Raw genomic sequence first — 15471 nt, forward strand, 5'->3', positions numbered from 1 at the left:
CTGGGCTGGGCAGGACGTCGTCGTCGTGATGGAAGTGTATCCCTTTTTAAGGCTGTGTGTTCGCTGAAAGTGCTTCGTTGATTGTGGAAGGTTTGTATGTTGCATTCATTATTCTACATGTAGGTTATTGTTGGACCATACCAACATTTAAGTTAACAGAAGAGTGAATTAGGTTGACAACACGTGTCGTGTTTTAGGTCGGTTGCTAGTTCGCAGTGGCAGGTACTCCGTGTGTGAACGAAGCCGCGCGCGCGCTTTGTGTCGCATGCAAAGACCTGCGAAAGCGATTATGGTGGTCATTTTCGGTCACATACAAATGTGGGTTTTTCGTGCTGAAACAAAAGAAACCAAAAAAGCGAACAGGTAATCGATTGCGCAAGGCAAGGAGGGAAAACTGTAGGACAGATGTTGTGGTTTGTCTGTTGTAGCTGTGCCTATTTAATTTTTTGGCAGTGTATACAACAACACGTGTGTCTTTACCATCCAGCCACACGAGTGTACGTGTGCAATGTGGTTGTAGCCATGGCCCTACACTAACACGGTCGTTAGGCCTAAGTTAGTTGCTGGATACAGCTCAGTTGCGCTCCTGTGTAATGTACATGTAACGTTACATAGGGATACACACACGGTAGGAGAAGATGATCGCCGTGCGTGCCTGTCAAACACGTTCGTAAAACGCCACCCAATCAGCTTGCTCACAAACCCAGCAAAGTGATTTTGAAAGTAGCCTCAGCAAAATCGTGAAATAGGCCCCACCGCAGTGCGCGTGCACCCGTGCATTAGCAAGCAAGGGTAGGTCCTAGGGTTAGGGTTTTTTAGGGTTAGTTAGGGTTGTATTTATGGTTAAATTGGCCGTTAAATTAGTCGAGGGACATTAGGGAGTCCTTCCGAGAAGAAAGGGAGGACAAAAGATGATATCTGTGGAAATTGGCCCCACCGCTGTATCAATTTCGCGTAAACGCCGTTTGGTGGGGCCGCATTCACGAGTATTGTACTGTGGAAGGAAGCCCCACCGCCGTGCTTACCTACCGATGAACGCCACACGGGGCTGAATTCACGAGTATAAGGGGAGCCGCCGTAGTAGTACGGACACGCAGTGGTGGGGCCTATTTCACGAGTATGCCGTAACCTCATTTTCATACCTTTTAATATTGTTATTTTACAAATATATTTTTCGCTCCATTCTCATCGTGTTTGCTTGATATGATGGGTTTAGAATTAATAGCAAAGTTACAACTGCCGCTAAATTGGGGGACTTTGGATTGACATCGCTGAACTGCCGGTGGTGTGCTAGTGATCGCTCAGCGCGCAGCTGCAGCCTAGCCAGCGCAGTTGTGCTGCCCGCCCCAGCAGCAGGGACCCGGACCCTCGCGCCGGCTACCTGTGTACGCTGGATCGTGGATGCGCGATTTGCGAGTACCTGAACAAACGAAGGCGAAGTCTCAATAACGACACGATGTATGATCAGTCGTTAAAATCAAAAGTCCAAAATCAATTGTAACTTTAAATTCACCTCATCAAATCAAGAAAATGAGAATAAAGTTAAAAAAAAAAAAAATTAATTTGTCTAGATGGTGTGATAATATTAAATGGGATTAATCTAGGAGGCAGGTTCATGTTCATCGCTTTGCGTCCGGTGGTGCATGATCGTGTGTTGATGTGGCTGGCCGGCCACGCACACATTGCCGCGTGTTCCCCGCTACGCAATAAAAAGCTTCTTCGTATGTGTGGATATGTACATTACATACGAGTGTGGCTGTATCCAGCAACTAGGGCCATGGCTACAACCACACTCGTGTGGCTGGATGGTAAAGACACACGCGTGTGGTTGTATACACTGCCTTAATTTATACGGGCCGTGGCCGTGGTGATTCGATCGGGTGAATGGACAGTGAAATGGCCCAGTGCAGTGGCAATGCTTAAAGTTGCGCTTGTCTTCTCTCGTGCAGTGCACAGCAGTAGCCCAGTCACTAAACATGCTAAATTTACACGTATAGGCCTAATGTTAAACTTTACACTTCACTGCACTGTACACATAGTCACATGCCCCTTGTTGGGCATCTGGTCGGACTCGAGATTAGATTTTGGGGATTTTTATGTTTTCAAAGAGTGATACAAAGAAGCTTGAATCAGTTCAGAGGAGAGCAACAAAGTTGGTATTAGAGGTTAAATTGTTGTCACATCCTGAGAGACCCGAGCATTTGGGGATTCCATCCCTAGAGTATCGATGTGAACGTTCAGATACATGATTCAAGTGTTCAAAATTTTGCATGGTATGGAAGACTTTGATCCATTGTTACACGCGGTCACAAGTTGAAGTTGTATAAAGGAGGGTGTCGAACAAGTAAAAGGTTGAAGTCTTTCAGTCAGAGAGTAGTAAATACTTGAAATAGCCTTTGTGCAGATGCTGTCGTGGCAACATCTGTGAATAGCTTCAAGTCCAAGCTCAATGATCACTGGAAGCAGAAACATAACAAATTTCATCCAGATTGCATTAACTGATGATTCCGTGGATACAGTACAACACATGGATCTCCTCAGGCTCAGGATTAAATCCTTTGAATGGCCCTCTACAAGTTTTCAACTTACTGGGCGTCATCGTAGGTAATTCAGGTAATTATTGCTATTTCACAGAAAAATTTCGCCAAGGCCGCGAATGGACATCAAACGCAGAATTCATTCTTTAAAATTAGGGTGTCTGATCGCGCACTGCCAACCCTCGAACAAAACGCGCCCCTATCTCATAACACGCAATAGAACACATGGAGCCGCGCGCCTACGGCTACGCCATTTGACCCATCATTTTTGTGCCAAATTTCGCCTTTATTGCCAAATCCCCAGACCATGCTGTAATCGAACCCTGACAAATTTGGTATCATATGAAAGAGGAAGTTTTTCTCCATATATCTTATCAGAACGGCGGTACATGAATCCGACAATAAATTTATGTAAACATCGATAGAATCACATTTATCCCCATATCTCGGCGTCTGCTTCGCTACTTGTATCGCCGTGAGACATGCTAGTCGTTGAGGATATGCTGAATCCAATGGTGCGTTTAGTGTCAGTTTTTCTGTAGCTCCACTTCTTGGTGTGGCGATATTGCCCTCGCAATAATTTTTTGGTCATAGTGAATGTTTTCATACTGCATCCCAACACGAAATCTCACTAACATGCACAGTGCAGTGCCAGAAGACCGTATAAAGGCCGTACAACTGTATAAAGTGCACACTTGCTCGACATAGACACAGCATGCACATGTGATACGGCTTCGCGCCATGAACACCATGTGGCTGCGTTGCATGTTGAATTAAAATATGCAGGAGCCCCAAAGGTAATGCACGAAAGTTATCATGGATCTTTGCATACGAAGCCACACATATTGAAGATGTTTGCTGCAACCAAAAAAAAAAAACATTGCAAGGGGTGTTTTAAAATCAAGATACACAGTCGAAGACATGGAGCTAACGAAAAACTAACCGCACCATCGTATTCAGCATTTCCTAAACTACTCACTTGCCTCATGCTGGTTCAAGTACCGAAGCAGATGCTGAGATATGGATTTATTTGTGTTTCTAACAACATTTACACCAATTTGTTGGTGGATTCATATACCAGCGCTCTCATACAATACAGAGACAAACTTCTTCTTTCAAATGATACCAAATTTGTTTTGATTTGATATCAGCATCGACTGTGAAATGCAAGAAAGGCAAAATCTTGCTCAAAACTGCATGCCAAAATCGGTGCACCACTCATTTGCACTGTGTCCTATGGGAGTTGTGTGTTGTAATATAATACATGTAGGGCACACAATCGTCTGAAGGTAGGAAAGGCATGATCTGACACCCTACTGAAACTTGTCGACTCTGCTGCCAGCTACACTGTAGCTAGGTGTGCCATGGGATTGTGCGAGGATATGCACCAGCCACGCCATTTCCAGCGCTGCGCTGTGTCCAGCCAGTGCAGGAAGGATATGACTGTATACTTTTCATGAAAATTAAGGTTTTTTGGAATTCTTTATATTTTCTTTAAATTGTTGTCCAAAATGACGTCATGAACTGTAGTAGACTTATGATTATCCAGCAAGCGAAGTCACTAGATAGATAAATTTTGAATCATATGTCTGATTTTCGTCAAACTGTCACTGCTGTGTTCTACTTGATATTGCTGCATTCACTCAATCAACAATTGATCTATTAATATGTTTTGGTTTTAGTCTCTCATTGACATATGTACCGTTCCATCTCTCTTTTTCCAGGTTTGTTGAAACCCTACTGAGTCTAGTGCCCTATTGACCACATTGAAACTTATTGTGTCTATAAAGAGAAGGAGGCCTCACGTAAGCCTTCACACTGACACCAGACTGACTGTTTCAGTCATGTGGTCTATTCATCTGTCCGTCCGTCCGTCGCCCGTCCGTCCATTCGTCCGTCCTTCATACTCTTGAAGTCTTCATGGTGACAGCAGACTTTGAGAGCTGTTCATTGAATCAACATCCTAAGTCTGTCGTCTTTGGGTTTGTGTAGTCGTGCGTGCTACATTTGCATCATGGCAGAGAGCAAGAAGCTGCTCTTCAAGTTGGTAAGGGCTAAGATCTCAACTCAGGCAGACTGAAGCACAAGGAGTGAATGTTAGTTGAGGCAATGTGTGCAGTTTGTCGCTCCAAGGTTACAAACTGTCATGGGGAGAGGGCCAATGCATGGAAATGAAGGCATCTGAAAAATGAATAAATAAGTAAACAAATAAATAGATAAATAGATAAGTCTTCTCCAAAAGCAAAAGTGATTGAGCTAAGTTCGTACTGTGAGTTAGTGCAGTGGTCACTATAGTCTCTCGTAGGAGATCTTTGGGGATTCAAGTTAAAGGTAAATTTTCACAATTTTATCTTCTTTATAAAATGCATGGTCTCAAACTTGAATAAGATATGCATCTGTTCAATTGGGCACCAGAATAGGCCCAGAAACCTTAAACTAGGGAATCTATAAAAGTCTTTATTTAAACCAGAAATGATAGAGCTGAAATACTATAAGTAAAAAGAGTGCAGATTTACTGTTGCCCATATGATATCCCGCAAAGACCAATTTTCCGAAAAATTTTCTGAAAAACACATGGTCAAAGTTGTCACCAAACTTTGCAGGTAATATTACTAGGGTGATATATTTGTAAAAATGGGCACCACCACACCCCCTCCCCCCCCCCCCCCCAAGAAAAAAAGTAAAAAAAGAAACAGTCTTTATACAAGATTTTTTATGTAATCAAAAATGTATTGAGTGAATACATTAGTGTGTTTTTTTTCACTTTTTTTGTTTGTTTGTTTGTCTTTTAATGGCATATCAAAGGGTTGCCCCTTGGGACTGGGACCAAATTAGGGTCCAGCTTCACATTGAGATCCTCTTTGAAAACACATGATCTAATTCTCAAGTATTTTAGACAGTGGGATAGAATGTATGGACACCACGCTCGCTGAGTCACCCAAGTTTGCTGTTCTTCGTACATTGTAGGTAATACTGTAGTCTGCAAGACTGTGTGGAAGATGAACTTGCTATACTCGGGTGAATGCTGAACCCACCGAGTCCTTAATTGTGACAGAATAATAGCATGATCAAAAGTGGCATTGTGCAGTGTATGAAACTGAAAACTTGAATACATCTAAATGCCCTCAACTGTAGATGTAAATGTAAGTACTTGATATTAACAATGTACCCCAACAATAATACATAAGTGTACTTTGCATGTTAAAGAACACGTTTACAGTGCCATCTGTTTAAGAAACTCTCTTTACGTCTTCCTTTGGTGACTGCTTTGGACAGTCCTAACCATACTCCTACTCACCAGTTTAGTCATCACTTGAGTATGTTGCATCGCTTGATTCCAAGGAAATGTGATACAGTGGATTCCCGTTATAACGAAGTCCTCAGGACTGGCAGTTTTCTTTTGTTATATCAACATTTTGTCATAACCAAACAAATAAACAATAAAAATACATTGAACTAGATTATGTTCCAGCCCAAATTTTTACGTCGTTGTAACCAGAATTTTGTTTTAACTGTGTTCGTTATAATGGGAGTGCACAGTACCTCATTCCAGTACATAAAAGTGTAACCCATGTATTAGAAATAACTCCCTAGCAATCAATTATATTTTGTATTTGCACAGGCCACATCTTCAAAGTACAGAAGGAGAAAGGGACAGATGGCACCGGCATCTCTTGATGGCCCAAAGGGGAAGTTGGAGGATGATACTGATGAGATAGTATGGTGTAAGCAGTGCTTCGGGCGTGGGGAACGGAGCATCATGCGTCTGCTGCAGATCAGTGAAGACTTGGCAGTCTGTGTGTGCGACAATCAAAAGGTACGGAATTTGTGTTCACTTTATAGAAGGGTTGTGCTTGATTTTGGGGAAACGTGCCAGACAAGCTGCACTGATTCATTTGATCAGCCCACTTCTAAAGTTGGAAGAGCCAGTGTTCATCAATTACAAGTCCATGCAGTGAGCATAATTAATTTACAGTAAAAACTTGCAACTACAGAACTATCAATTTCTTATATTTTGCAAGTCTAATATGTCACAAACCAGGACTTCTCAACAATTTTGCAAGTAGTCAAATTCACAGTCATGGAGTGCAGTAATATCACATGCCTTGTTCATATACACAAACACTGTATACACTGTGCTGTGTACTCCATACGATACTTCACGTTGATTAGTACACATGCTTGTCATATTCATGTCAGGTTCAGAATACATTTATTATTTGCGAATAGCATGCAATTCTCAATATTCCTAAAAAGAAAACCCATTGAAGTTTTTGTGTGATATTGTGCTTTTTTCTTCCTCAGCTTTTCTTGGTTTGACTCAAGTTAATTATTAAACAATGGTACATTTGACCTCTATCATGTATAATGTGTGTGCGTGTGTGTCACGCTTTTTGTGAAGAGATGCACACCTTACCCCTAGTCCTGATAGTACAGTCAACCTTGGTTAAGTCGACCTCACATAAAACAAAGATCATTTCATTCCTCTTCTCTTTATATTCTATGGATTTTGATCCTTTTTAAGTTGAAAGTTTTCTTAGTTAAAAAGTGTATTTTTTCAGTCCAAAAAGATTTGACTAACGCAAGGTTCAATGTACGGGGTAACACAGCTAGCTCAATACAAACAGTGTTGCCCACACACAGCCACATGGAAGATTTTTGCAATGATTTCAACCCTGAATGTTTTTATTTGTCGTACAATGTATGTCTGTTTCGCTATACCATGATACATTCATGCTTCAGCTGTTACAAATGTACCTAGAGTTACTATTGCCTTCTTTTGCTACATTAACACTTGGTTTCATGTCTTCTTATTGTTTCTGCTTAGAACTCATACAAACTCAGTTATAAGTGCTGTATTTGCCAGTGATAAGGCCACACTATTCTCAACAGAAATAAAGCAGTGAAGTGTGGCCTACACGGCAGCACAACCAAATCATGGTCTTTTCCACTCGGCAAATCACCTGCTTAACTGTTGTGTCATTTAGTAAAATTGAAAATGAAACAAACACTCGAAAAAATGTTAGGAAACATTTAAAACATAAAAAAAATGCTGATGAAGTTTGTTATCACTGGCAAATACATTATTGATAATGTGTGATGCTTTGTTCTTTGATATAATGAAGTTTAGATGGAGGCTATTTTTTTGTTTGTCTCCATTGTTGTAGTGCACATCACTCCCCCAGCTGGCCCCTGGTTGTAATCTCATCGTAGAGCGCCGAGCAACAGACATCGGTAATCCCAGGAAGAAGAGGAAAAGACTGAGTAGTCTTCCATCCAGTCATGGACCGAAATCAGACCAAAGCCCTCTCAACTGTGGACAAGACTGCAACTTCCATATAGGGAGGAGCCAGCAGTCTCCTGAGAATTATTCACCACTACCCTCAACCAGCGTAGTCCAGTGGACTAATGAGGCTAATCTTTGCTGGCTGGATGTGTCAATGATGCTGTTAGTCCAAAACGACAGTCTGAGACAATGTCATAAGTTGATTGGTGCAGAGACTCCACTCCAACAGCTATGTCAGGACTTTGATAAAGCACAAAAACTGCTGTCAGCTAGTCTAAATGCTATAAATCAGCATGAAGCTGACACACTCACTGATATAAGCAATACACACTGTGATAATCAGCTAACTGATACACTCACTGATATTAGCAGTACACACTTTGATAAAGGACAGCCAGCTGACACACATGACAATCTAGGAGATGAAAGTTACCTCAGTGCCTATCTCAGGGAAGAGCTATGTGGACTAGGGGAACTTGCATCGGATGGCGATGTCCCTGCTTTGAAACATGCTGACAGCTCCATTGATTTCAGTAGGAACAGTAGCACCCATAGTGTTGGCGCTGATAAATGCATTGGTATTCACCAGTCTCATAGTACAATACATCAAATGGACAGATGTATCGCAGCTTTGCAACAGCCCAAGGCTATGTCTAGAGTTGATGCAACCACACTTGGTCCTGCCGTTGCCTTGCTGCAGAGGAAGCGCAGTGATCTGCTTGAGATGTGGAAAACTAAAGTCCAGCATGCAGAGGGTGAAGAGAGCAGTCCAGTGACAGCTATCCCTGCACTATTACGTATAGATGGGACTACAGAAGAACACTTTTCCACATGGTATCGCCGCGAGTTTTATTGCTTCGCCTGTGGTTTCACCAATGTAACATTGTAAGTACACAGAACAAATTACAAGGAAAGTAACTGTTAAAGGGGCAATGAAAGGGCTAGGCAAGGATCTTCAGTGCATTTGGGGCCTTGGATTTAAAAATTAGAAGATGACAGTTAAAGTCAGATATTACTCTGTATCCTCCAGTCTGTAAAGTTGAATAGGAGAAAGCAAGATGACTGCTGCACGCCAGTGTTATTTATTACACTTACCGGGTACCCATATTTGGAAGTACCATTGATTTCAAGTGCCATCCGTCCGTACCCCCTCATTTCCCTCAATGTGTGATGATTACTTTACCTTTTACAATATTGTTATAATAAACAGTTTGAGGACTTATTAAAGTATTACAAAGTTTATACAGTTGATTAATCAAAAGGCACTGGTTTGTTGGTACAAGAAATGCTTATCATTTCCAAGATCACTACCTGAAATCATTTGTTTGTGTTAAATCTACATATCTCTTAAAAGATATTCAGTTTGATTTTTATTTTTCAAGGGAATGGCACAAAAGGAGACACAATTTGCAGTTTATTAGCAAGGCTTGAGTCTTCGGCAGGATGTGAGATATTTCATGAATGAGGGTATTACCTAATCATTTCTGAGTTTTCATATGTAGTTGTCTTCCTGTGTAGTTGGCTCTGTTGAATTAAAAGTTTCCATGGAAATGTGCTGGGAAAGGTCATAGTTCATCTAAGGGGGAAGAAATGTCTTTTGTATTCCTTAAGATTTGTATAATCATATATTTGCTCTAAGTGTTATTTATATATGTGTAACTGTCTTCTTTTCTTCATCTACAGTCACCACAACATTTTGATGTCTGTGACTGCTGTCTCAACTGATTTCAGCATGCGATGTCCCACAATGCATCACAACTGCCCACATTGTCACGCTGAGGGACAGACGAGTCGTCTGGTATATCATAGGTAAGCCTAAATGTGTGTTCTTTATGTACACGGTGTAACACCTTGCTTGGTTGGCAGGTACCATCAATGTAACAATTACTGGATATAGCAACAGTGCCCTCACTATGGAGCCTGTGGCAGGATCTAAAAGTACTTCCATCAAACAAACAAGTGCTCCAATCACTCACATATTATATTGAGCTTGCATGTTTGTGAATGTGTGTATTACATTAGTGTGCTATAGTAACTGGGTCCGCTCATGTCCAATACATGTGTACTGTGTGTCCACATAGCAACGAATGGAAATACTTTTACACGTAGCTACGTCCAGTGGCTTCAATGTCGAGCATGCAGCAATAGACAGCATACTTTACACAGTGCGTATATATCAATGGCAGGTACCCATATATCAAAAGAATAGAGCCTTCAGCAAAAACCTTCGCACAATAATATGTAATGAATATCGTTTCAGCTGTCAGTATCAACACTGTGACATAATTTTTTTTTTAAGTTTGTGTTTATAAATACGTATATATTGTGCTTCAATGTGTTTTTGGTGACATTTTAACAAATTCCCTTGAATCCCATAAAAACAAAAGCAAACTAATAAATCAGACAATGTGCACTGCTTTTTTCGACCTGTGTTCTTGTATTCTGAACCATATTGGATGACATTGGAATGAGCGAACAGCGAAGATGAACAGACAGCAGCTCACAATATTCATGTCAGTACCAATACAGAGAGTTTTCCTGTCACACCACAGCAGCTTCCTTCAGAAGAACCCAACATTTCTCCTGTTTTTGTCTCTTTGTAGGTTGCCAGCCTGTCCTCTTGTACACTTCATCAATGGTCTGCATGTTGAAGACAAGTTGCCATGGAAACAGAGACACTTCCAGCATGGTGGTCATCACTTTGAGTTGAGGAGCATCATCCAGTACAAGAGGAATCCTAACCACTTTGTCATCTGGATCCGACATCCTTCCAGTAAGGAAAACTTGCATTATATTGGTTTTGATGATGCACAAGTCCATTCTATCAATGATGTTATAACTGCATTGATGCCACTCATATATTATGTATCTGTGTGCATAGACAACGCTACACTCTAGCACTGGTCTGATGTCCCGACCAGTAAAAATCACTGTTAGACTAGTAACTATTTTTCAGGAATGGACCAGTAAAAGATGGACAAACTGAGGACCTACTGGTCCTACATGCAGGTCGGACCAATAGAAAAAATGGGATAGTGTGCTGCCTTGGCATAGATAGATATACATTCATTTATTACCTCCGCTAAGGGAAGAGGTTATGTTTTCGTTACCGTTGGTTTGTTCGTAAGTTCGTTCGTTTGTCCATGTGCAAAATAACTCAAAAAGTAATTAACGGATTGGGATGAAACTTATAGGAAAGGTTGAGAATGACACAAGTAACAAACGATTAACTTTTGGTAGTGATCCAAGAATTTTTGGGGAATTTATGAAGGATTTTTTATATTGTGGCAGGTAGGGTCAATGAACTTGGGTGTTCAGGCTGCGCGTATTTGAGGTTTGCATGCGCGCACTAATGTGTGTGCTCTAGTTTCTGCCAGGGCGAGGCACGCCGTGCAGTTGAGGGTTTATGGCGTAACAAAGGCTTCTATATTGGGAAATCGGGCGACTTTCAGCACACAGTGCTATGAGTACGTATAAGTGGAAATCACTGATACAGTATCTCTATGGAAGAACAAGATCAGTGGTGGAAATGAGCTGCATGCTTGGCAGAGGTCTGCGCTCTCAGAGTGCTTCTCTAGTTCATTCATTTTTCCATCTCCAACAACAAGAAATTGCAGAATATGATAAATAAAATTCGATATAGACCTGTTTGGTTTGAGTATTTCTTATGTTAATGTCTATTTTAGTCATAAGGGGGGGGGGGATGGGTCAGTGTGCCTAAAAATAGTTGGTTTATACACTGACATAGCAATGCACCTGATCCATTGCGTAACCCAATTAGTAATCTTTTCTTTTTATTTTGGAAGCCCCCAGTTTTGACCGAGATAGTTACAGTGTTTTAAAACTGAATAGGTCTATACAGTAGATAGAAAAATAGATCTAGAGATAGATTGATAGATATGTGGATGGTTGAAACTTGATTTATACAATGGCTGCTGATGATAAAATGAGAGACAGGATGCTATGAGGGAATTCCAGCAGCCATGACATTTCCTCCACACAAAGAAATGTATTTTGCCAATTGTAAAACAAGATCAGCTGTAACGAAATATATACAGTATATATATATATATATATATATATATATATACGTTTGTTTGTTTTTCAATCAGAGTAGTGTTAACCCTAATCCCACTGGGTTTTTTTAGGGACTTAAAACCACGGAGGCATTCAGATCTCGGTCATGGATCGCGCCCTCGCGAAAATTTGCACTAATATTATATTATTTAATTTATGCTAATTTGTGCAACAAAAAAAGTTGCCTACAAATAAAAAAAAAATAAAGCTCCAAGACTTCTAATCTTTGGTGAACATATTCTTTTCAATATCCTCAACAATGATATTAAAGCAAAAATTCAGCTTCATAATTATTTCTTATGAATTTCTTATGTATTTCCATGTTTATTAATCTTTGTTTTGATGGGTTTTTTCATCAAAATTTGTCGCAGAAACTTTTTAAAGCATAATCAGGCTAAAATAAATCATTATCAGCCATTGATAGTAAGAATATTTATTTTTATATGAATTAATTGCCAGAACACAATTTACATTGGATTTGTACCCAAAATCATGTTTTTGAACAATCCTGGGGTCGACAGAATTTTTTCAAAGGGGCGTGGCTTCAAAACGGTAAGCCTGGGAGCAACAAATTATGTCTCAAAAGTTGTGCGATACTTTAAAGAAAAAAGTCATGAAATGTCACGTCGAGAGCATCATGCGTTGCGGAATAATCACGCAAAACGTTGAGGGGGGCCAAAATGCCCCCCCCCCCCCCCCCCCCCCCCCCGGTGGGAATAGGGTTAATGAAGTGTCACCCCAGTAAGGATGAAATGTCTTTGTAACCGTTTGTCATTTCCAATACTTGCTTCAGCTGAGGTGACTCTCTCACATGCAAGAGGGGCTTAATTTGTATTGACTTTCCGTAGTCCTACCTGGATCCATTAATGTAGCAACGTGTTGGTGCCCCCCATATTACTGTACGAGCTGAAATTTTTGCGTACAGATATTTTCGCGAATTGCTACTTGAGGACATTTTCGGGTGTTGTTAATTTTGCGGTTGCAAGGGTCTAACTGAACTTACTTATTCGCGTGTTGTTATTTTTGCGTGTTGTTATTTTCGCTGTTCAAAGGCAATTCGCGAAATTCGCGAAAATAAAACCATCGCAAAAATATCAGCTTGTACAGTATTGTTAGGAGAAAGTCATGGTGGAAAAATTTTGTAATAATAGTAATAATGAAATCTTGTATTTAGTTCATTATAACAGGGTTTGCCTGCGCGCCAATTGCTGATAGGGGAACAAAAAAAAAGTATCAAGTGCAAAGTTAATTTACCATTTAAAAGGTGAAATTTAGGTTATAATGTACAGTTGAAGAAAAACAAGATCATCAATAATGCATATTTCTCAATTTTATCCTATCCCTATTGTAGGAGAACTGTGGCTGAAGTGCGATGACCTTTCCAGGGTACTATGTCATTGGCAGTCCCAGCCGCCATCCATCCCTCCCAGAGAAGTGCACATCCTTGGTTGGGAGAGACGAGAGGGTCACTGTGATGCCTGTGTGTCACTACAGAAAGAGATCAGCCACATTCAAAATTCCTCAGGTCATAGGGAGGACATTGTTTCAAACAGACCTACACCCCATAGTAGAGATTCCAACACTCACTTTGTCCCTCTCAGCAAACAGAGTTGTCCAGTCATACAGGCAGCAAAATCAAACGTTCCAGTTATGCGAGATGTGTCTCTTACAGCCAGTCAATGGAATCCTGTATGTCCATCATATGAACACACACCCAATGAACTCACCATAAGCACCCCTCCAGGTTCCCCAGAACATGAGCTGCTAAATAAGAATGGGTCACAGTCTTATGAAGAGCCATCCTTAGTCAATGGGGTTTTTACAGAGGCCCCTAAATCTTGTTTTGATCATGTCCCCACCTGTGAATCAAAGCTTCTCTTTCCTGGGAAAGTGGAACAGTCAGTCCATGAAAAAGTCACACCCAGGAACACCTCGCACAAGAAGAAAATAGCCCCCCTCAGGAAAGGAGTCATGACAGGTGTCAAAGTTCAAAGGAAGGTTACAAACTTGTCAAACAACCTTCCAAGATGCCTGGAATCCATTCCTCCACAGCTCATCATCAGAAATCCCCAGAAAAACATCGTTGGATCAGTGCCAGCTTCTTCCTCACATCAACGGCAGTCAAAACATGGTCTGTCACTCAAGAAGGCTCTGCATGCCTTGAATATTAACTCATCACTAGGAGGCCAAAGGGGAACCATGTCTGAGAAGGACTTGAGATTACAGCCACAACGAGGCTCAGGGAGTGAGATCAGAAACACTACAGCACAGGGCTATAAAGTGACAAAAATTAAGATTCCTCGCCAGAAGTGTGACTCTTTCAAAACTTTCCAACAAACTAAAACAAAAACCTTTTCTGGTTACCTGCACAAGAGAGATCTTCCAGCCCAAGGAGAAAAGGTAGTTAGAGAGGAGTCCAGGCTACATCTTACTGGTAACCATGGTGACAGCTACCAACCTAGCATTCTCCTCACACCAACATCATCTGTTTCCAGCCCTAGTGCCTGCTCAGACTCGAGCTCTCTTTATGAGAATCCTGCTTCTCTTGCTGGCGTAGAAGAATCGGGGATGTTAATGGCCAATGTCCAAAATTTTTCCTCTACCATGGATGCTCTCTACCAGGCTTTGGACCTTAATCTAGATGTGACAACAAAGATGCAGAGTTCTGAAATGAACTTTGATGACGATGATGACTCATTTCTGGAAGGCTTGCTGAAATGATTCAGACTAGTCATCAGTTTTCACTATTCAGTGAAAAGTTGATAGAGTGGTAGCTATGATTTACTATCATATGAGGTTTAAGATGTAGTTTCAGGTGAATAGGTACTCTTTTAATAGGTTGTTGTGTGGAGGAAAGAAATAACCAAATATGTGTGCCCCATCCATTCTGACAATAATATTCCTCTTAGATTTACTACCCAGTGCAGTAAAGTTTATGTTACTGCTGTTTTTCTTTTCATTTGTATGGAAATCAGTGCTTGTTACACATGCTGTCAGGCAAAATAGATGTCAATACTGGAGGATGTTAACTAGTATTTAGTAGCATTGAAGTCCTTGTGCTTGAAAGGGTTAGGGTTAGGGTTAGGACAAAGTGACAGAGAAAGTTAACTCTTCACTTGTAATGATGCCACACAAAAATACAGTGTCACCATGGGCCTCATATAATCAGTGCTTTGCTATATGTCTTGCACCAATTATCCATTAGAGAAATCTGGGAAAAAACAACAAAATGCATCCAGTGTGGAACAATTCACCAAGGTAACAGTAGAAGAACATGCTGAAGGAATAGCAGCAAGTATCTGTGTGCAACAGTGATTCTTCTCCAATCTTGATGCAAAAAAGGATAAAAAGTTACAATAACCTGTGCATTATCTGTGACTTGGTATATGTACAATTAAGTCCAGTTCTAATAAGGTCATGAGAACTGGCACATTTTTTTCTCATGTGAATGTATGTCCAGAGATATCTGGTTATATCAATGCCATCAACACCACTGTATTTTCCTCTAAATTGGCAGATCCTCTTTACGGTATCCAGTTTATATCCAGAAATCATTGGAGAGAAATGTCA

At 40.8% G+C, this 15471-nt stretch overlaps 1 protein-coding gene across 1 annotated transcript; it reads left to right on the plus strand.

Moving 5' to 3' along the window:
* Positions 1–14837, plus strand: LOC139721954 (uncharacterized). Its single transcript, XM_071633277.1, has 6 exons — positions 1–90; positions 6160–6354; positions 7706–8709; positions 9508–9633; positions 10428–10597; positions 13253–14837. The coding sequence occupies exons 2-6, from the start codon at positions 6196–6198 to the stop codon at positions 14620–14622; spliced, it is 2829 nt and encodes a 942-aa protein (XP_071489378.1). The 5' UTR covers positions 1–90; positions 6160–6195; the 3' UTR covers positions 14623–14837.
* The last annotated feature ends 634 nt before the right edge of the window (positions 14838–15471 follow it).

The sequence above is a fragment of the Diadema antillarum genome, unplaced genomic scaffold (genome assembly GCF_040938485.1).
Source record: "Diadema antillarum isolate AM-2024a unplaced genomic scaffold, OU_Dant_1.0 scf00000153, whole genome shotgun sequence".
NCBI classification, from domain to species: Eukaryota; Metazoa; Echinodermata; class Echinoidea; order Diadematoida; family Diadematidae; genus Diadema; species Diadema antillarum.

What these genes read in the sequence shown, in the direction of transcription:
- LOC139721954 (XM_071633277.1), top strand. Translation starts at nt 6,196, where the DNA reads ATGGCACCGGCATCTCTTGATGGCCCAAAGGGGAAGTTGGAGGATGAT. An exon ending in GTGTGTGCGACAATCAAAAG is followed by an intron (nt 6,355 to 7,705) that starts GTACGGAATTTG and finishes CCATTGTTGTAG; the next exon opens with TGCACATCACTCCCCCAGCT. An exon ending in AGTCGTCTGGTATATCATAG is followed by an intron (nt 9,634 to 10,427) that starts GTAAGCCTAAAT and finishes GTCTCTTTGTAG; the next exon opens with GTTGCCAGCCTGTCCTCTTG.